The 21,625-nt window shown below is 36.6% G+C and overlaps 1 protein-coding gene across 4 annotated transcripts in view; it reads left to right on the top strand.

Annotated features, from left to right (window-relative positions):
* The window catches only part of IFIH1 (interferon induced with helicase C domain 1), a 29,149-nt gene extending 12,116 nt beyond the window's left edge, over positions 1–17,033 (top strand). For 2 of the 4 annotated variants that reach the window (XM_030017168.2, XM_030017169.2), the window contains 12 exons: positions 2,192–2,412; positions 3,239–3,449; positions 6,526–6,743; positions 8,281–8,397; positions 8,888–9,011; positions 9,101–9,331; positions 11,400–11,656; positions 13,123–13,272; positions 13,950–14,111; positions 14,446–14,636; positions 15,917–16,010; positions 16,117–17,033. In XM_030017168.2, coding sequence (XP_029873028.1) covers positions 2,192–2,412; positions 3,239–3,449; positions 6,526–6,743; positions 8,281–8,397; positions 8,888–9,011; positions 9,101–9,331; positions 11,400–11,656; positions 13,123–13,272; positions 13,950–14,111; positions 14,446–14,636; positions 15,917–16,010; positions 16,117–16,299 — 2,159 coding nt within the window. In that variant the 3' untranslated portion in view covers positions 16,300–17,033. The remainder of the gene's footprint in view (positions 1–2,191; positions 2,413–3,238; positions 3,450–6,525; positions 6,744–8,280; positions 8,398–8,887; positions 9,012–9,100; positions 9,332–11,399; positions 11,657–13,122; positions 13,273–13,949; positions 14,112–14,445; positions 14,637–15,916; positions 16,011–16,116) is intronic. The other 2 variants (XR_005932603.1, XM_041124094.1) reach the window with 2 other exon arrangements.
* Positions 17,034–21,625: the final 4,592 nt, after the last annotated feature.

Raw genomic sequence — 21,625 nt, forward strand, 5'->3', positions numbered from 1 at the left:
CTTCTCTGCTGTGTGGACAGTCACATTATATCAGTTGGTGAGGCTGATACAGGCTGCTGGTATGTGGCAGCACATATAAATATATGGCCTGATGCTTTAAGATTCCTGAAAAATCTGCCATTAAGTAAATTGGACATTAGCTATGTCCGGTAGTCCAGCAGAAAAAAATAAAATCACTACAGTTATGTGAAGAATGCAGAATAGACGTTTTTTCCCAATGTTTACTTGTTATATGTTCTGTTTTCATGTGGGCTTTAAAAACAACTAGTTACAATGTTTTAAAAAACATTCATGCTTTTTAATCATGCCTAGTAAACTCAGTGAGAGCAACTATGAGAAAAAAAGCTAAGGAGATACAGATGGACTTTGTGATATTTTTGGATTTTATAATTTGAAATTTTGCAGTAAGGCTGTTGTATTAACAGAGATGTTTGGGTAGTGTCTTAATGCACTGACATGACTTGGATTTTAATGCAAAGAATCATGTGGATTTAGTCGCAGTTTTCTGTGCAAGGATCATTTTACATTTAAGAAAAATGGTGGAATTAGGACAATAGAAGAATAATTATCATGTTTCTTTTAGCCCAGAGCAATGATTCATATGAGCCTTGTACGAAGGCAGACAACTTCCCTAAAGTTATACTGTGCATGATGAAAATTCTTTAATGGAATCACATCCTGTGAAAAGATTCCTGTATTAGCCTTTATCTAAACAGGGGCTGAGGAAGGTATGAGAGGGCCAAGTTAAATATTTTTTAGGCCTGGACAGTTAATTGAGGATGTTAAGGAACTGAAATTTAACCAAACAGATGGGTGATAAAGTGCTAGTTTCAATATGATTGAACTATTGAATTTAGCCAACCAGAAAGCAAACAACGTTCTTCCTCAAAAGAGAGTAGTAGAAGTCAGATAAGTAACAGCAAGTACTCTCTGGTGTGAATTTCCCTATGTTCCAGGTAGTACTGCACTCACACTAAAAGGCAAAACAAGCAAAAAACACTTAAGAATGGCATTTGGATGTTTCCATCAGCAGTATTTTATCAAGCTTCATTACTTTTTGTTAGTTTAATTTTATTTAATGGAATCACGGATACTAGAAAAATACACTTATTTTGTGTGTAATGTGTCAGTGATAATAAAATCCTCATGATTCTTCATTTAATGATATCATCAGGAAGTAAAACTACAGGGTTTTTTCCCTCATTTTTAGTCTAGTAGAATGAGTTTGTGCCTTTTGTTCACTGAGAACAGTTAATACTTGGAGGGTGATTTAAACATACCTGTAGGAAAAAAAAAAAAGCCCGAAATTCCACTGAAATAAAGCCTTCTGATATTAATATGTATAATTTCTGACTTCCTAAATATATGTAAACTCAAGAGACTTGATTTGCTTTTCTTACTGGCTGAAATAATGCAACAGCATTTTTCCACTTTTAACTTTTGAATGTTGTTTGTTTCACCTGTGAGCCATAGATCTGAACTCTCTGCCGTTGCATTTTATATGCTGGATGGAAGGTTTTGGCCTTCAGGTGGCAAATGTGTATGGCTTTTTAGTGAACAGCTCAATTGCATTATGTATGAGTCAGTCTGGAAGCAGCGCAATCTACCATGAATAGGTGTGATACATTCTGCAGTTAGCTCTATCTTGTATGGGCAATTGCATTTTCTTATCTATTTGATCTATATACTTTATAGCCCCCTTCATCATTTTTTAAGTGGTCCCTATCTCTTTTTCTTTCTATGGCTCCATCCTTTTTTTCATCCTTTGGGAAGTATTTAAAACAGTAGCTCACTTGCAACCAAATAAATTTGAGTACTGATGAAAGAGAACGTCACATAAGATTGGCTAGATTATAAATACTGCAGCTCTGAACACAACCTTTGCTGGTCCCAGTGCTACTGAACTGTATCATTTGAATTCATACATAGTAATAGTCATGTCAACATAGATGGGTGAAGACATACAGTGGCTTATTCCACCTACCCTGGTTGGTGACTGGATGTAAGCAGTTGTGATCCAGAGTTGGACAGGTCCACAGAGCAGCATTACCTGTGCTAATATGCCCTGTTTCTATTTATTCAGAAGATGCTTCTGATAGTAAATTAATATTTTTCCCTTTGACATTTGTTCAATATTCTGATAAATATTCTGTGCCTCCTGTTTGATACTTACATTTCTTTGTACCCTTAGATGAAGATGAAGTGGAGAGCAGAGCTTCACCTGAGCCAGATCTGATCCTGAGAGATTACCAGATGGAAGTTGCAAAGCCAGCACTGAATGGGGAGAATATTATAATATGTCTCCCTACAGGCAGTGGTAAAACCAGAGTGGCTGTTTACATTACCAAAGATCATTTGGATAAGAGGAAAAGAGCATCAGAGCCCGGAAAAGTTATAGTACTTGTTAATAAGGTATGTTGGTCCATTTTTTTAAAAAACAGTATTTTTCAAACCTCATGCACTGTTGATACAGAACTTGTAAAATTAATATAAACATATTTCTCACCTTCTCCAGATGTAGCTATGTTTAAAGGCATACAACTCTAGACTGTCATCTCCATTGCACCATCATCATGGTGCAAGCATGAATGATTTTAGTGTACCCCAGTGCAAGTGCAAATTTAGATGTCCCCTAATAACCACATTATTGGAAAAAATTAATTTCATGTTAAAGGGAATAGAACTAAAATCATATTTTAAAAAACAAAAATATTTTTCACATTCTGTGTTTGGATTTGGTAATGAAGGCCACCTAATGAGTCTCACAGTAGCTAGGGAATATTCTGTCAGATTTTCTGACAATTGCTGTAATTTTTACAGTTAATTTTAGCACATATAATATAATCTTGTACTGTAATATTAAAATATAGAAATACATTTAAGAATTTTATTAAAATAATAAAAGATATCCATAAGCTCAGTTAAAGAGCCAGAGCATGCATGGTTTGTTCATTCTTTCTAAGGCACAGTTAAGCCAAAGTTCTTGGGACAAAAAGGTTTCATAGGAGCCGTTGGAGGGGAGGGGTTGGTTTGGAAATTTTTAATGCTTGGTTTTGTTTTTTGCATTTGGTGGGGGTTTTTTAATCCTACCCTGAAGTGAATAAGGGGATGTTTGCTTTATTAAAGGATTATATTTTGCTCAAAGTGTATGTTCACCTAACAACATTCCTGGCAAACAGGCATGTATTTTTAATCCTACATATGCTCTGGTTTAAATTCTTTGGAAACTTTTATTCAGGTACCATTGGTAGAGCAGCATTTACGAAAGGAGTTTAATCCATTCCTGAAGCGTTGGTATCAGGTTATTGGTTTAAGTGGCGATTCTCAGCTGAAAATCTCATTTCCTGAAGTTGTCAGAAGAAATGATGTCATCATCAGTACAGCACAGATTCTTGAGAATTCATTGTTAAATGCAGCCAAAGAAGATGAAGAAGGTGTCCAGTTATCAGGCAAGTTTTTAATTCTGAAATTTTTACAGAAGGGCTAAAAGTATGTCTCTGTTCTGGAAAATTGCAGAGTAAAAATGTGCCACATTCAGTAGTTAATGTTTTTTCAGTTGGCTGGTTTTATAAATGCAAGCTGAGAGTTAGTTAGAGATCTTAGTTAATGAGCATCAGTTTTTTCAAGCCAAATTAGACTCTTACAGTTCATTTGTATTAAATATTTGTTGTGCTTGCTATTTTATCTAGCTCAAGCACAACTTTGTGCAAATGCAGCCGTATCAGTTCCACTTTCCAAGCTTGGTAGAGCATTGAGTTATATCACATAGAAGCCATAAACAGGGTGAGAAAAAAATTATAACTCAGATGTAGTTGGTAGTTTGAGAAATACAATGGAACACAAGATAAAAGCCAATCTGTTATAAAAGTTGTATTCTTTAAACTCTTACAGTTTTGCTAACGTACAGAGATACGATTACTTATAACTATCTCTCTGGGCTTGGCAGATATAATGGTCTCGTACAACAGATGAAGGAAGTTGAAGAAAACAAAAGATGCAAGATGAGATGAGGTATAATTGTTTGCCCAGAATACTAAAGTGGCAGATATCTATGGGAGATCAGAAAGGAAATGGAATTATCTGCCAGTGACATACAAATAATGGAACAGCCCATGACATCAGCTCCAGGATTTGTGCTACAGTGACCCTCCTCAGTGAGATGTTAACTTCTCCCTCTCTCTGCATGCAGTGAACTCTTGTTTAGATGGGGGAGGATGTAGCTGAGGGGAGAGCTACGATATTCAAAATAATGGATCTGAGATAAAAGAAGGACTTATCTGGGTGTTACAGAGACAGCAGAGAAACCTGAGGGGTCAGTCTGTGTCTATCAGTGCCTAGTGCTGACTGGAGTCTGCTTGATCCAAACTAACTCCTGCAGAGCCACTTGGGTACTTAAGAATTGCTTCCCCTCCTTCAGAATGCCTTTTTATTAACCTAGGCAGAGTACCAGAGATTTTCTGATACTTATTTCCTTTCTACTGCACCTAAGTTAATAAACCTTCCCAAACCTGAATCATTTGGGAATGCCATATAGAGGCACCTGAACATTTCTACAGGAACTGCTGACCTCATTAGAACTGGACTGAGTCCCAACCAGCTTGTGTAATGAAGTGTTTTGTTGAATGGGTTTCACACCTTGCAAAGTTTCCTTCATAAGGAGCTGTATTTTTTTCCAGAACTGAGGTGGCCCTGCAAACAGGGACGTGTTTCCTTGCTATTACACCTGTGCTAGTAAGTTCAGCTGGACCAAAGCCAAACAAGCCTGAACAGAGCCAGCTCCATTTTTACAGCTATGCCTTGGTTAACTCACAGCCTATATGAACTATCCTAATTATTTATAAGTTTTTTATTCCTAATTTCTGTTCATACATTTTTCATCTATTTCCATGGGGGTCTGCATACATGTAACATGGAATTCCAGCCTCAGTGAAATGGAGGGGACTCTCTTAATTGTGTTTTACCAAATGTTTACCTTCTTTACAAAGGGCTGAAGTCACTGTGTGGACTTTCTAAAAGCTGTGTATCGCTTCCTTAGTAGAAGCATATCTCTTCTGGTGGGTTAGGTTCTTCCTGAGTAATGATAGGAATATGCATTACAGAGATGATGTTCAAAATCAAAGGCAGTAATTTCATGTTGGCAAAATAACTGAGAAACTGCCAGCACTGCTTCTGAAGCTTTGCAGTGCGTAGAAGTCTTAGAAATAAAGAGAAATTTAGGTTCAAAACCACATCAGTCCAAACTGGCTTCCTGAACCACTTGTGTGAAGACAATCAGATTTCCCCAGTGACATGGAGCACTGGTTTGCTTTCCTAGTGGTAGGCTTTGGTTTAGCCTTTAAATAAAATTTCCCTAGTTCAGTCTCCACCTTTCTTTAGGTTCTTCAAAGACGAAGTTACATGATACATTCTCTGGCAGAAAGGCCAGCTGAGAATGTTCTAGCTCTGTGTTAGTTTCCAGCTTCTGCTGTCAGTTCTTGCAAACTCATTTGTAGCGATGCAAAAATTTGAGCACGCTAATGTGTAAACAAGACAATGGAAATTGTCCAGGTTAAAAAAAAAAGAAGGAAAAAAAGAGTTTCACCCTGATCATTTCAGTAATCTGCTTTACAGTCATTTCCACAAACATTTGTCCAATTGTAGGAAACAATGTCGAATTAGAGAGTTATTGGCCAGCTCCAGGAAGAGCTGGAGCTCCGTAAACCAGTTTTGCTGTTAGAGAAACAGAGAAATGTTCATAAGTCTTTCAAATCACAACCTTGAAATATATGTCACTGGCTGCATATCCCAATAGATGTTTTCTATGTTTGTGAGAAATTTAGAACAAAAAATAATCTTAATTTTCCTTATTGTATAGTACTTGTTGCATGTAAATATGATCTGACTAAAAAGGACATAATACCTGTCTGAATCTTCATCACTTTCCTCCGCTACAAAAGAGAGATGATTGGTACTGCTCCCACCATCTGTTTGTTCTTTCCAATGACACATCCATAAAGTAATACAAATCTTTTAATTGGACAGGAATAGGGAGGAAATCTCTGTGTTGCTATAAAATGAAAGCATATTTTGATCAGGACAGGCCTTTCTAGAATGTCTGAAAGGCTTCTAACATTTTCTGTATCTTCTCAGAAACAAACAATATATAGTTTGTCAGATACAGTTATGGATATAAAAGACAGGATTGAGTTAAACTATGATATGTTCTTACCACTGCTTATTAAAAATACCTCTCTGAAATTCTTTATACCATCAGATTGGTTTTGCAAAAATAGAAAAGCTTTTTACATTACGTGAAATGTAAAACTACTTGACACATCAAGACTGCAGCAAAGATTGCAAAGTCCATTAAATATATACAGCTTTCATCCATGCCTTCCTCCAGCACTACAAATTTCCTAATACGTTAGGGCTCAGACAAACTGATGGGTTCTCTTCAACAGTGTCCTTACCTGTAAGAAGATTTATTCACATAAATTCTACAGTTGGAAGAAAATTAATAATTTTAGGTGTCCTTTTTTTTTCCAGATTTTTCACTCATCATTATCGATGAGTGTCATCACACTCAAAAGGAAGGTGTCTACAACAATATAATGCGACGTTACTTAAAAGAAAAGATGAAGAACAGGAAGCTGGCAAAAGAAAACAAACCACTGATCCCACAGCCTCAGATTCTGGGACTTACAGCCTCACCTGGTGTAGGAGGTGCAACATCCTACTCAAAAGCTGAAGAACATATTCTGAAAGTAAGTAGCTCTCACACTTGCAAACCATCAAAGGTATATTGTCTTGTTCAAGTAAAACTTTTAAAGTCAGCATTAGGCTCCAAATATATAACCTGATTTTTTTTTTTTTCATGTGTACATGGGAGCTCAGCTCACAGCTGTTCAGCAAATTGACCCACTACAAATCAATGGAAATCCATGTACAAATAAAGGTTACTTTACAGGGAAGTAGGATTACTGAAAAGGGAATTTAAAAGATTGCCTCACTTGAAAAAAATTCTTAAGATTAGAGGCAAGAAATCCACAGAATAGTGAGGTTTTATAGTTAATAAAAGTCTTATTTTTCCATTGATGGATTAGAGTTCACTGTGTATTCCTAAATCCTAGAGAGATCACAGTATTTTATATCTGTATTTCTAGAGTGACTAAGCTGGGCTTTTGTGTGGATCCAAGAAAGTGAAAAACAAAGTGCAATACTTAAACCAGCAGAAACCACTTGTGAGATACAGGTAGCATACAAATGTAGCTGTTAGACTTACTCATTGAGAGGGGAGTGTTGCATAGTTGCGTAAACACCTGACTGGAGATAATTGGTTAAATGCTATACTTAAAACCCCTCTGTTTTACTTGAAATTCCATGGATTTACATTAGTAATACAACAGTAGAATTTAGCCCAGTACTCGAGTGAAAACTCCTGACTAGCAAATTGCACAAGAACAGACTGCAATATTGAATAGGTGAGGCCTGCAAAAAGCTTTTATGCTGATTGAAGTAGATAGAATTGCGAGGTATTTTAAGACAAAAAACTTTCTGGCAATGGAAAAAGCAGAGAATTCCTTTTCATCAGCTCTGAAATCTTAATGATAGGATGCTGGATTTTGTATCTAAGGAAATGTAATCCAAATATGCAAGCTCAAATAGATAACTACTGCTGAAGACTTTAAAAAGGTTGCCTGCCAGACTTCTTTTCCTGTTTTCTCTGCTCATAAAAATTTTAAGGTTTCCCCTGATTACTTTAGACTTAGTGACAGAAATGTACATGTTTTCTTCTTGGAAGAGATCAAAAGCAGAAAAGTTCAGTTCAGTTGTGCAGATAGCACAGAAATTTTGTCTTTTTCTTCCTGTTCCACAAAAGAAAATTTCAAACTATTTTCTACTCTCATGACCATCTCTTACTTTTATAATTATTCCCTAACATTTATTTCTTTTTTTCTATTTCACCATTGTTTTTGTTTATTTGTTTTGTGCTCCAAAATCTACTCTTCCAAAGTATTGATGGTATATTTTCCTTCTCAAAATACTGGTTTTGCATGCTGATCTACAAGTTTTTCCTGAGTGCAAGGATCACTTCTGACCTAAAAATAACTTGTTCAGCTTTTCAAATGCTTTTCAAAGTCTTGGCCTTTCTTATGCTGATAGTGTCTGTATCCAATTTTTGTAGGAAGAAAATAAAGTTATATAAAACCCAATATCTAAATGAGAAGCTCTGTTGCATTCAGTTTTCATGTGGAATAACTCATTAAATGTTAAAAGAAATAACATTTTGTTTTCTCCCAGATCTGTGCCAATCTTGATGCATGTAGAATCATGACTGTTGAAGAGCATGCCTCCCAATTGAAGAATCAGGTGAAGGAACCATATAAGAAGACTGTGATTGCAGATGACAAAAGAAGGGTATGTTTTTTCAAACAAATGAGTGTTAAAGTTATATTGCCCTTAAAAGTGTGTTGTATGGTATCAAAAACTTACAGCTAATGCTCTTTTTCTTTAGGTTTATTGTGATCCGTAGTGCTAATTTGAATATGTGTGTATTTATCTGCTGCTTACCTCTGTACAGAAAAGTATCAGTAAAGTCAAATAGAACTAAATTTTTAATTACATGAGTTAATTTTTGAGGTATCTGGTCAAAAGATCTTCTGAACCATAATTGAAATGTTTGTATTGGAGTGACATTATATTCACTAAAAAAATACAGTGTAATTTCACAGTGTAATTTTTGTAATATTCTGAACTATTTATTTCCATAACTTTAAATGCACTTAGCAACCTTACTTGTTTTTTAATGTAAGGTTTAACGTTTTAAAAAAATTACTCAGTGTAGTACTAGCCAATGTTTTTGTTGCTAGAAGATGCTTGCTTACTTTGGTAATCAATTTATTTCTAGGATCCATTTAGAGAGAGAATTACTGAGATCATGACAGACATTCAAAACTATTGCCAGCTCCATCCAAAATCTGAGTTTGGAACTCAGCCATATGAACAGTGGGTGATTAGAGAAGAGAGAAGAGGTAACTGCATAGCAAAAATATCCCAGCTTTGGATTTCTTTGAGTCATTCTATACACAGGCATGTTTTTGTATTTTTTGTTCACTTTTAGCTGCAAAAGAAGAAAAACGCAAGGAACGTGTGTGTGCAGAGCACTTGAAGAAATACAATGATGCTCTCCAGATAAATGACACCATCCGAATGGTGGATGCGTACAATCACCTAAATAACTTTTATAAGGAGGAGAAAAGTAAGAAGACGGTAAGGAGTGATGATGATGATGATGAACCAGCAGTATCAAAACAGGATGAAACAGATGAATTTCTAATAGCTTTATTTCATGGTAAGTTTGAAATCCATTGTGATATTTAATATTTGAAATCCATAGATTATGCATTAACATGATTTGCATGGGTCCATTAATTATTACATCCTTGAGGTTGCCATGTTATTTGTTATGACAGTATCTGGATGTCCCAGTTCATAGAGTGTGGAGTACATTAAACATCACAGTGTGATCACATCCCAACATGTAGTACAAGTTCTTCAGCTTTGGCCCAAGGGCACTTTCTTTTTGCTGATAGTAAGTAAAAACTGTTCTCTGCTTTTTTGCAGTGAAGTGTTGCTGAGGACACTCTGATAGATGCATAGAATATGTATTCCAGTAGACATTCTTGAGGGGCAAAAAGTTGAGCAAATGGAATACAAAAGTAATGAAATGACAGGTTTTTAACCAACCCTTTCTACCAAAGTTTGTCTATATACTAAGAGATGGGAGTGATGACCCTGAGTAAGTTTCAGGTAAAAAGCAATTAGCAAGAGAATTAAACAGAGGATTAAATTGCAAACACCAAAGTTAGTTGCCTTTTTTTCAGATCATTCACCTTGGAACTAGGATTCATTCAGTTCTTGACACAGTAATCTTTTTTGCCTCTTTTTTCCCCTTACTGCTTTTACAATGAGGAAGAGGTAGACAAGTTAGCTCCCATTGCCTATGGCTCCTGGGCAGTGCAAAAGAAAATAGATTGTACTGCAGCATGTATCCCAACTTCATGTATCCTATGAATTACAAATTTAGAATTCCATCATTAAGAAATTCAGGAAACGTTAAAAAAACTTTTCAAAAAATAGATTAGGTTAGATAACGTCATTGTGTTTTTTAATGACTCCTCATACCTCTCTTTATGCCCCCTTATTTAGAACTTCAGTATTGAGCTGTTGCTGAGAACCAAAAAGTTAAACTAACTAAAAAATGAAACTTAGTTGTCTAGATAGAACTTCATTTACCTGTGGAAATGAAAGCAAACAACCTGATAGTGAAAAATAAATTCTATTCCAATTTGTTTTGATTTTACCACTGAAGGTGCCAGGAGTAATGGAAGAAAATCTAAAATTTCTCTTTCCAGCTTTTAAGAGTGGAGTTCATCTTTGGGTGACTAACTCACTGCAGCCCTTAGTGCAGGTTTAACTAAGGGAGGAAATTATGGGAGTTTGTTACAGCTACCTACTTTTTGTATGTATTTGTATATGATCACATTCTAAAATATGAATAAGACTGTAGTCAGAAAGCCACTGCCTAAGTGGTGTAGTATTTTGTGATACATTGACTACCATTGCATTGGACAAGGTGCAGTGCAATAATCTGCACAGGGTAATGACATCAGAGTGACTGTAATATCTTAACACACAAGGCCTGCACCTTAAAGTGTTATTATTGTGTTTGAATGATCATCTGACAATGACGTAGGCTTTTAAATATTAGAATTTTTTAAAAAAATTAAAACACATGAGGAATCCTCCCTGGTCGGGGTCAATAGTGCTTGCCAAAGAGAGTCATTCATTTAACATTTCACTGAGCGTATGGAAATGTCTTTAAAAGCTGCAATACTGATAACAATGCGCCCATCCTGGTGTCTATTACACTGCATGTTGCTAGTGAGGTTTCCTACTTTAATGAATGTCCCAAGGACAATTTATGTCTAAATTTATAAAAACATTATCAGCTCTGAGGGCTGTGCATATTAATCTGTTTCTCCTTGTAAGACTTTTTCCATTGTTTTAAAACTGTTTTGCAAATACTATAAGCTGTGATTTAGCTCTTTAATATAGTGCACTTAACTCTGTACCACTTCTGGTGTGTAGACAGTTTTTTTCTTTTGCTTATTCTCCCCTTGAAATATAGGCAAAGTGTGTTAAAAAGTTAATGGTGATTTATTTTGATTGATTAGTGTGTTTTTAATGAATATAAACTCACTTGAAAAATAAGTGCTATGCCACAGCTCTTCAAACTAGATGTGAATTAGCCATGCTGGGAGAATTATATAGAAAGCTGCTCTTCACTTTGGTTTTTTTTCTAGAGGTGTTATTTTACATGGTTACTTTCTCTTAATTTACATCTGCTATTTTTAAAGCAAAAAAGAAACAGCTGAAAGAGTTGGCTAGAAAGCCAGAATATGAAAATGAGAAGCTAATACAGTTGCGAAACACTCTAATGGAGGAGTTCACGAAGACTGAAGAACCTAGAGGAATTATTTTCACAAAGACTCGGCTAAGTGCCTTTGCTTTATTCCAGTGGATTAAGGATAACCCAAAATTTGAAGAAGTGGGAATTAAGGCCCATTATCTTATCGGTGCTGGACATAACAGCGAAATTAAACCCATGACTCAGGTACAGAACTATGCACTACAGCATTAAAATCTTGTATGTCATTTAAGAAAACAGCTTGTTTCAGCACTAGAACAACTAACCGAAGTTTGGAGCTCAGAGGTCTGGTTTCATACCTGCCAGCAACTTACCTTCATAAGCTGCAGGATAGGTGAATAACAGTGTCAGCATAATTTTATTTCCACAAGAAACAAGCTTTTTTGGCTTTGGATTCTATGGCAATAGAAGTAACAGGTGGCCATTTCCTAGAGGACTATATAGTCAAAAGGGACACAAGTTGTAGTGAGGCATAGGAAGAAAAAGGAACAAAATGGCAATAGCAAAAATGTGATGGTTAAATGAGTTTATACTTATCAGGACAACAGTAATTCAAATTATATTTTAGTTGCTGATTTGAAAAATAAAATTGCAATGTTGATTATGCCTGTCTTTTTCTGATGTCATTGCTTAATCAACTTATACCAATTTATATGCATGCTTCACAGTGACGCATAATCATTGAAAGAGAATTTGCGAAAATTCTCAGTGAAAATACCACAATTGATCACTCAAGAGTCTGTCTCATACCATTGTGTTGACTTCATACACAACATCTCTCTGATGATTTATACCTCCAAATTAAACATTTTCAAAACAAAATACTTCAGTATCCTAAAACCTCTCTTCTAATCTGCTTTTCACTCCCCATAAAATTGCCACTTCAGCATTTAAGCAGAAGTGGTGTGGTTTACTGCTGGGCAGAGTCCATTTCCTTCAGCTGCTCTCAGCTTCAAAATAAAGTTAGGAATTGTTCCCTCAAAATGTTGCTTGTTTTCTATGAAAATTTGGTATTTAATCTGTGCACCACATTGCACAAACAAAACAATAGCCTCTGCATTTTGAAACTGAATATAGCAAATAGGAAGTTTCTGTCCCTCTGCTCAAGTTTGTTTGAAATATCCAGCTAATTCAGAAGTCCGTGTTTTGGATGCTTTATTTTTTATATATTATTGCTGTGCTTTTTGGTGCTTCCCAGATCACCAAAATTATGGTCCCCATTTATTATGGGGAATTTTAACTGCTTTGGAACTTGGAAGTGCTGAAGTCTATAGTTTAAGCTGAAATTACTGAAATGGTAGAAATCCAGAACCTCTGAATAACTACTTAAAGAATTTGAAAATGATAGAACAACTATATTATCAAAACTCCTAGCGTCTATGAAATGGGCTGCAAAGTTCCAAGCTCAGTTACCTTAAGATTGGCCTCTGCTTCCTCCCCCCTCAAAAAAGGTGCTGAACACCTATTATATTCAATAGGAACTCCTTGTTTGTGATCTTGAAATATGCTTAAATGCAGTTGTTAAGCCACTTGATGTTTGGCACTCCACTCTGAAATGATTTGACTATAATTCCTTAAACCTCTTAATTAGAAGAAACTAATGACAGAAACTAATACTGAAAGTTAATATACTGATTTTTGTTAATTTACAGAATGAGCAAAGGGAAGTTATTGATAAATTCCGAAGTGGAAATGTAAATTTACTTATTGCTACTACTGTAGCTGAGGAAGGCCTAGACATCAAAGAATGTAACATCGTTATTCGCTATGGCCTCGTCACCAATGAAATTGCTATGGTGCAGGTATGAGTTTACTGCATACATATTTTTAAAAGTGCTTTTCTGTTTGGAATATGCAAATGGTAAATCATATACCTGGGTTTTGGAGATAATTTTGAAATACTTGCATGCTAAAAGACAAAATGCTCTTGCAACAATGTTCATTTCCAGTTGCCATCCTCAGTTGGCATGCGATATAAAATTTGCCTCCATGTGTAATGGTAACATCCATTTAAAGCTCTACACAAACAGTAAGCCCTTTTAATAGGAAAGGTATGAGAATGTGATCAGCAGACTGGTTGATATAAAAGACATTTGTACCACCAACAGCTAAAAAGAGATAATTGCATATCAGAATACCAGTTTGTCCATCTTCTCACTTAATTTGTGAACACAAATATTTATATATTTAATATTTAAATGTACGCTTATTTTTTGGTGGCAAAATACAGTTTCTGCTTTGAAGATATTGTGCTAATCACAAATCTCCTGAGTACTATTTTCACAGGTACCTTTGATAATGCAGAAACACTGTGTTATTCACTGATTCTTTATCTGTCTGAATTAAGTGGAAAAAAATGCTCTGTGGGGACACTACATAAGGAACAGTACATGTCTTCCATTACAAAACTCAGAAAAAATGTTGTGCAGTGTTGTAGGGAACACTGTGCTCTTTATGTTGTATTCCTTGCAAATTGTAGGCTCGTGGTCGAGCTCGAGCTGATGAGAGCACCTATGCACTTGTGGCTTCGAGTGGCTCAGGAGCTGTTGAACGTGAAGATGTTAATATTTTCCGTGAGAAAATGATGTATAAGGCCATTCAGCGTGTCCAAAAGATGCCGCAGGAAGAGTATTTAAATAAGGTATTTACTGCAATTCTGTACTTTCTCTTTAAAGAAGACTGATTTATATTGTAAGAAATACTTTCTGTTTGAAATCTACTTAGGGGAGGGAAACTTAAAATAATATTAGTTACTACATATGGCCTTAAATCCTTCTGCCAATATTTGGTTTATAATCTATGTTTTCTGGGCCTTTAGGAAAGTCTGCTTTTCTATTGGTAAGGGGGGAAACACATAAGTCGGGAAAATTGACTGGAAGCCATGTTGTCAGTGAATTCAGTAAAATAACTGAAAAAGAAAACTATTACTGTCATTCCACCAGAATGTTACAGTGCTCTTGCTGATCTATTTCTAGATTCAGAATTTCCAGTTGCAAAGTATAGTGGAAAAACAAATGAAGGCAAAGAGAGATCAGTGCAAGACATACAACAAAAATCCTTCACTAATAACATTCCTATGCAAAAATTGCCACAAGCTGATATGTTCTGGAGAAGACATACAGGTTATTGAAAACATGCATCATGTCAGTGTGAAAAAAGATTTCCAGTAAGTGTTTATGAACTACTTTATCTCTTTCAGGTAGAAACAGATTTTCTTTTCAGCAGGGTTGTACAGGGCCTGTAACCCTCTAGGGCCTGCGAGGAAAAAAAAGTTTATTCCAATATTGTCAAGTCCAAGGCTCTATGGAGTTTACAGTTAATGAGTTTGAAGGAAATGTTGGTTTTTACCCCTGATTTCAAGGTGACCAGAGTTTGAAACTTTGGAAAAAGGTACAGCTTCTGCGGTAATATTAACTAGGTCACTTATTAATACAGTATATATTCCACAGTGTAACTGTAACCAAAGATGAATATCAGTTACCCACATACTTACACCAGTAACAGACCCAGGATAAGAGTTTGGCTATGACCAGTGACTCAGACAACATATTGGCCATGAGCTGTGCATTGATAATTGTATATTTAGACGATGTTCATACTCGTGACACACCCCTTTTAGTTCTCCCAGTGTTCTTGTTCCTGCTTAATCCTTATGGCAAGAGATGCTGTCTAGTTTGGTAGACATTTATTTTAAACTGTGTTTAACTTTTCAGTGCCATGGTGGCAGGAGGTTACTTTCTTTTCCCACTTATAATAGAAATTAAGAGTCCAAGAAAATGTTTTAATTCAACTTCAATTGCATTTGCTTACTACATTAAATTTGTAATGGGTATTGTACCTTACAGATCAGTCATGCTTTGATAATTATGTAACAGACACCATCCTACCAAGTTACTGCCCTCCCTAGTTCTCATTTCTTTGAGACATATCACTGGTATAATTTGTAAAGACTTTTTGAAGAGTTATGAGAAATTAGTACCCATATGTTGAAAAAACTAAAACTGAGGTGCAGCCCTAAACATTAAACTGCTTTTACTGTGAAATTGTCTTGTCAGCATAATGTTATCAGTCAATTCAAACTACAAGGTAATAATTCTTATAGCCCCTCTGCACAGGCTAATAGTAACCCTCAAGATCAAGTATTCCCTAAACTAAACGATCTAAGAATGTGCACATCCTCTGCTGCTCCTACTTTAAGATGTGTGAGGGAGGATGCAGCTCCTGAAATGCTATGAAAGAAGGCATGGAGTGCACTTGTATTTCACCATTACTTAGGAGCACGAAGTAGGACCTTGCATTTTCTCCAACTCCCGAATGTGCATAACAGAGAGTTTACAACCTTTTAGGTTTCATATCTGACTTTAGCAGTTGTAGTCACTGTGTGTTTAAGTCTGTACGTAGCATTGAATGACCAATGTATTCTGACACACGCTGTCTGTTTTTCAGAAGTCTTTACCATACAAGAGAAAATAAGACACTGCAAGATAAGCATGCCGATTACCAGATAAATGGGGAAATTATATGTAAAGATTGTGGACAAGTGAGGAACAACTTATTTTCATACTTTTATGTTGTTGTTGTCCGTATTTATTTCTGTCTAATGTCTTGTTTATTTTATCTGAAACGTAATTTTCTTACACTTGCAGGCTTGGGGAAATATGATGGTTCACCGAGGTCTTGACCTGCCTTGTCTAAAGATTAGAAATTTTGTGGTTGTGTTTGAAGACAAGAAAACAACAAAGCAAATGTTTAAGAAATGGGGAGAACTGCCTGTCAGGTTCCCTAATTTTGATTATGCAGCTCATTGTCCTTCAAGTGATGAAGATTAAGGACTTAGAATGAAAATAAAATCCCTTTTCAACTTTTCTCTGGCTGCTGATTAGAAGCTCCTGTGTCCCATAGGGAGCGCTGCATCATAAACACTGTGAAAGCTCTGGGGCATGAGGAAACTGTCTTGAAGAGGAAAAAAACCCAAGGAAGGAGAAGGACAAAGTCACACAGCTGCTGTCTGCACTCAGATTTGCAGTGGTACTCTGGGACAGAGATGACAAAATACATTGCAGTCATGTGTATCCATGGAACAAATTCCCATCTCTACTCACTTACAGTCCATCATGGGGTGACCACACTGTCAAAAGTGTGTTAGTTGACCTGTTGTCAAGGACAGAACATAGGACAGACATCTTGAGATATGCCATGGTGATTATTTTCTGGTTTTCTTCCTGCTTTAGCCCTTTTGAAGATAAAGTGTCTTAAAACAGGAGCCACGTAAAGAGAACAGATTAGCTGAGTGTTATTTCTGAATCATTGCTTCGTCAGTGTTTGCATGACTGAGTCCTTCCCCTCTTTAGCTGTAAGCTCATACATTTTGACAGACTAAAATTAAGTTTCCATTAAAAGACATTTCAAAAAATCAAGCCCTTAACCTGACTTGAAATTGATTATTTTAATGTCCAAGAAGCACAATGCCAAGTGACTTTCTGTGTGTTTAGTTTCATAGGATTGTTAAACTGGCTATATAATGAGGTACGTATTCTTTTCAATAAATTACTATAATGATTAACCTTTGCCAACTGCGATACTGTTTATTCTCTTTCACTGTAAGTATTTTGACAATAATAATACCACGGTTTCACCCTAGAAATTTAAAGGATATTGGTATTCTGACTGTAAAAATAGCATAATGTGTCTCCATATTTATCTCATTGACAGATTTTTTTCCCCCCTATTTGCAAGTAAGATACTGGAGAGTGGAAAGAAGGTCTGTTTGTTGTTGTAACAGTCAGCTTTGCAAATTCAGGATAAAATGGTATGTTTACTGGCATGGACATGTAAACACTGCAGTAGCCCCAGGTAAAATTTCTAAGTTACAACATAGCTGAAAAGTATATCCCAGCAAAAAAGAATCCTATTATGGCTAGATCTGTAATTGCTCTCATTTTTGAAAGGAATTTAAATACTGTGCACATTATTTTAAATCAGATTTGATTTCAGGTTTGCATCAGGACCAGATTTAGGGGGTTGGGGGGGGAGGGTTGTATTTCTGGCCTTGCTTTGCGGGGGGAGAATCTAATTTCTGACTGAGAAGAGCAGCACATTTCAGATATCACCAAACTGATACAGGCCATTCTGGGATTAGCTACTTAATTATAAAAAAATTATAGCATTATGAAATAAATATGCACACTGATGAGTTTTCACTATAGCAGTTTTGTAGATTACAATGTGCTTAAACTTACAGAAATTGTGGTTTATTTATAGGTTGAAATTATTCCACAACAGCAATTTATACCAATAAACTACTACCTTAGGGCTGTACAAAAAAAATCAGTCATATTGAGAGTTAAGAGATTATATATACAAAGATGTTTCAAAACACAGCAATTCCACAGGTATTTTTGAATGATACAACTAAAACAGGAAAGGCTACTGGGAGATATGGAGTGTAAACGGTTTGTAGTATATGTGTTTTATATTCATGTTTATCTTTATATAATGCTATTCTTACCTTTATATATTGTGGAGGGCAGACAAATATGAAATCTTCACCAATTTCTTTATTCAGCATTAGATACTTCATTAGTTAAAAAAAATCAAACCATTCCCCTCATCTGTTGTTCTTAAAAACTCTTTAAGTTATTCTCTTTCTTGTATTTTGCTTAATACTGAAGCTTTTGGCTACTTCTAGAATCTGCTGATTTAGCATTAAGTGCAGGACAAATTTTACACTTTTTACACATTGATCTGAGAATCTGACTTTAAAAATGTTGGAGATTCATAGATCACACATGATTGTAATTTAAGATGTATTTTGTCCATGTGCTCAGTATCTGATGAGATGCCATGAAATATGCTAAAAATTAATTATTAGAATAGTCTCTCTTGGTAAATAATCATAATCCAGATCATCTCTGGATTTCTGTATTAATGAGTTGTTAGAGTTATGTAAATGTAACATAATACACTGTACATAGCATTTTCAAGTGTCTGAAGTAATTTATTGAGTACTTTAAAGAAGTGTAAAACCCTGGTGAAAAGACAGTATCATTAAATAGATTGCTGCTGGATCCTCAATCAAATAATTTTCCATGCTGAGTAGATTTTCTGAAATATGAGCTTTTGATACTTCCCTTTATTGAAGCAACAAGAGCATGTGCAGCTGGATTTCTTTGTTCTTTTATATTTGAGTTCAACAGGGCCATATCAGAAACATGCCTGGGCGTCCTGTAGTTCACCTATGTGCTGCTGTTACACTCCCAGTTCCTAGCGTTACTCAGCCACGTTCAGCTTAAAGAGTGTTTGCACAATCTCACTTCAGCATAATGTGTAATGAACCTCAAATGAATCCTGCTGGTGTGTAGGATAAGGAATTTCCACTTCAAGTTACTGTCTCTGAAAGGGGTTGTAAAACGTGCCTATATTGTTCATCCAGGAAGTATGAAGTTGTAAAAAACAAGCTAAATTGCCATATATTATCTGCTAGTTACTTCTGCATTTATTGCCTTTATGGACCCAAAGTCCTCCAGGGAGTGTGACAAATCCTGATTGTATTTTCTACTTACAGCTTTTATTTGTTCACAAATGTGGAAATGTATTAGTCACTGGGGATTTGTCTAGCTATGTGTGTGGCTACTCTTAAAAGTGGTTCAGCTTTAGTTGCATTTTCATTTTTCTATCTACTTTTGGTCTGACGTCTTGCACAACCTACATCTGTAAATCTGTATTTCCTCATCCGGGAAATGTAAATACTTTAGTAACCTTAGAGTAGTTGCATAACTGGTTGGATAGTTGCTGTACAAACTAAATATGTTTTCTGTTCCATAATTTGTCCATTTCTCCAATTGATTCACCCTCTTTCTAGCTTCCTTACACTTTTATTTCTATATTACATTATGGGGTTCTGATGTTGCAGAAGTTAGGAAGAACTTTGGCTGTTGAAAGAATTGCTGTTTGCTTCTTCACTGGTACTAATATAAACAGTCCAGAGAAGGGAGTTCAGGTGTTAGGAGCAATAGATCAACAAAGCCTGTAAAGGTCATTCTCTGCCAGGTAAATTTTGTTTTGCTTCTAATGCTGCAACCTTTGTGAATCTTACTACAGCACATACCTAAATAATTAAGACTTCCAAATTAGAAAAATACATAGTATGCAGCAGATAGTCATTTTGGAAAGTCTTTTCAGATCATGTGAGTTTGAATCATTTCCTTTGAGGCATTCTCAAATTTGCATTCATTAGAGGAAGCTGTGTATTTAGAAATGGAAACTAGCCTGATGAAAACCTGCATTTGCAGTTTTGTGATGTTCTGGTTGTCAGAGATAACCAATGTTGGTAGAAAAAAGTGGATTTCTCTGAACTGTGTTATTGAAAATACATATGGCATTAACCACAGAATGTTAGGAAATAAGTAACAGTTTGGAAATATGAATAAGCAGCATGAGTTACATGGGGAAAAAATTCTTTTGTCACAATCCTTTTCTGTTTTGGAAATTTTGAGTAGTTGCGGTTTTATCTTGTTAGGAAACACTATTGTTTTTGAGCTCAGTTCTGCCCTTCATACACAGTGTATCAGGAACAATGTATTTTAGCCTTCTTATCCTTTTTTTCCTGCATGGCTTCTGTCAACAGGATGGATCTTATTCAGAAACTTTATCTTGTATGAAGTACTTTACTGTTGTGACAAGAACTGGGGAGAGAGGGGAACTGAGTTTATGGGAAAATAAGGCATGTTTTATATCACTGTTTTTTCCAGACAATTAATTTTAATCTCTTTTCAAAAATCCCCCCCACCAAGACTAAGGTAAGGAATGCCCAGATCAGCTGCTGCCTCACCAAGGCTGGTGTAATGGTTAGGGTTCAAATTCCAGCCCATACGGTTAGGCTAATGTGGTAACTTGACTACCTTTGGTGGTAATACTTGGAGGTTTTTTCTCTGTAAAACATTAGCCCAAGTTCTGCTGGACAGTTTGGTGTAACAGGAAGCCTATCTCATCTAGTACATTTTCAATTTTCAAAGAAGCCAGAGGAGCTGATGCACCCAGCTGCTACTGAATTCCAGTAAGATTTGGGTACTCAGTCCTTGTTAACCTCCTCTGAAGAATCATAGTCCTTGTGCCTGACTTACACACTGAGGCACCACCATTCTGGACTCCTTTCCTCACCCTCTTATTTTTCCCTTTTTGGTGTTAAGCACAGGAGAGAAATGCAAGACTAGTGCAGGGAGAAAGATGAGGTGATTCAGCAGACTCCACATGGAAAATCAAGAAGGCCTAAGCCCAACCTGCAAAGTCCAGTCACCGGCCTAAGTTTCATGTCAAACCTAGTAAATATTCCATCAGTTTGTGGCCACCTTTGGCAGTTGACATTTACCACACAGGCTGAGGCAGCAGCAAGAATGAAGCTGAGCCGGGCCTGGGTCTGCGGCTGAGCCTGGCTGCCCTGAGCAGGCTATGGAGGCCAAGCAGAGGAAGGCCCATCGCCAGGCACTGCTGTCTCCTCTGGCACGGGCACCGGCTGAAATGGCTGGGAAGCTACAGGCAGTGAGTGGACGACAGGCTTTGTTTTGTAGCTCAGTTCAGCTGCTGCCATCCCTGGTGCCTTTCTGTACATAACACGCAGCCTGAACCCATGGCTGCGGGGCACAGCATTCTACACAAGTCCTTGGTTGGTGTTTGCTTCCAGCACGCTGGATGACTACTATAAAGGGTATGAGATCGCCTTTTTTTTTTTTTTTTTTTTTTTTTTTTTTTTTTTTTTTGCCTAATAACACATCTGAAATGCCTGGCCCAGTCTCATGCTCAGGTTAATCACCTGAAAGAATGATTACTGGCTCTGTGGTAGGAGTACTGGAAGGATTTCCTTTTTGAGATCATCCTTCTGAGACCTGGACATCGCTAATAAGCAGTTGTGCATTGCAGGGTGTGTGGAGACGTACTACAAAGCATCCAACCTCACCGAAAGATGCCAGCAAGCCTGAAAGCATGGGGGGGTGCTGGGAAAGAGCAACGAGCAGTGAAGAAAGGAGGCGACAGCGCAGAGCGCTCCAGAGGGACCCGGGTACCTGCTGGACACCGGGCTGTGCAGGGGCAGGCTAAACGGCGCTACCAGCCCAGAAAACGGTGCCTCGTTTAAACGTTTCTGTCCCTTTTCACCCGGGA

The sequence above is a fragment of the Aquila chrysaetos genome, chromosome 6 (assembly GCF_900496995.4).
Source record: "Aquila chrysaetos chrysaetos chromosome 6, bAquChr1.4, whole genome shotgun sequence".
Lineage (NCBI taxonomy): Eukaryota > Metazoa > Chordata > Aves > Accipitriformes > Accipitridae > Aquila > Aquila chrysaetos.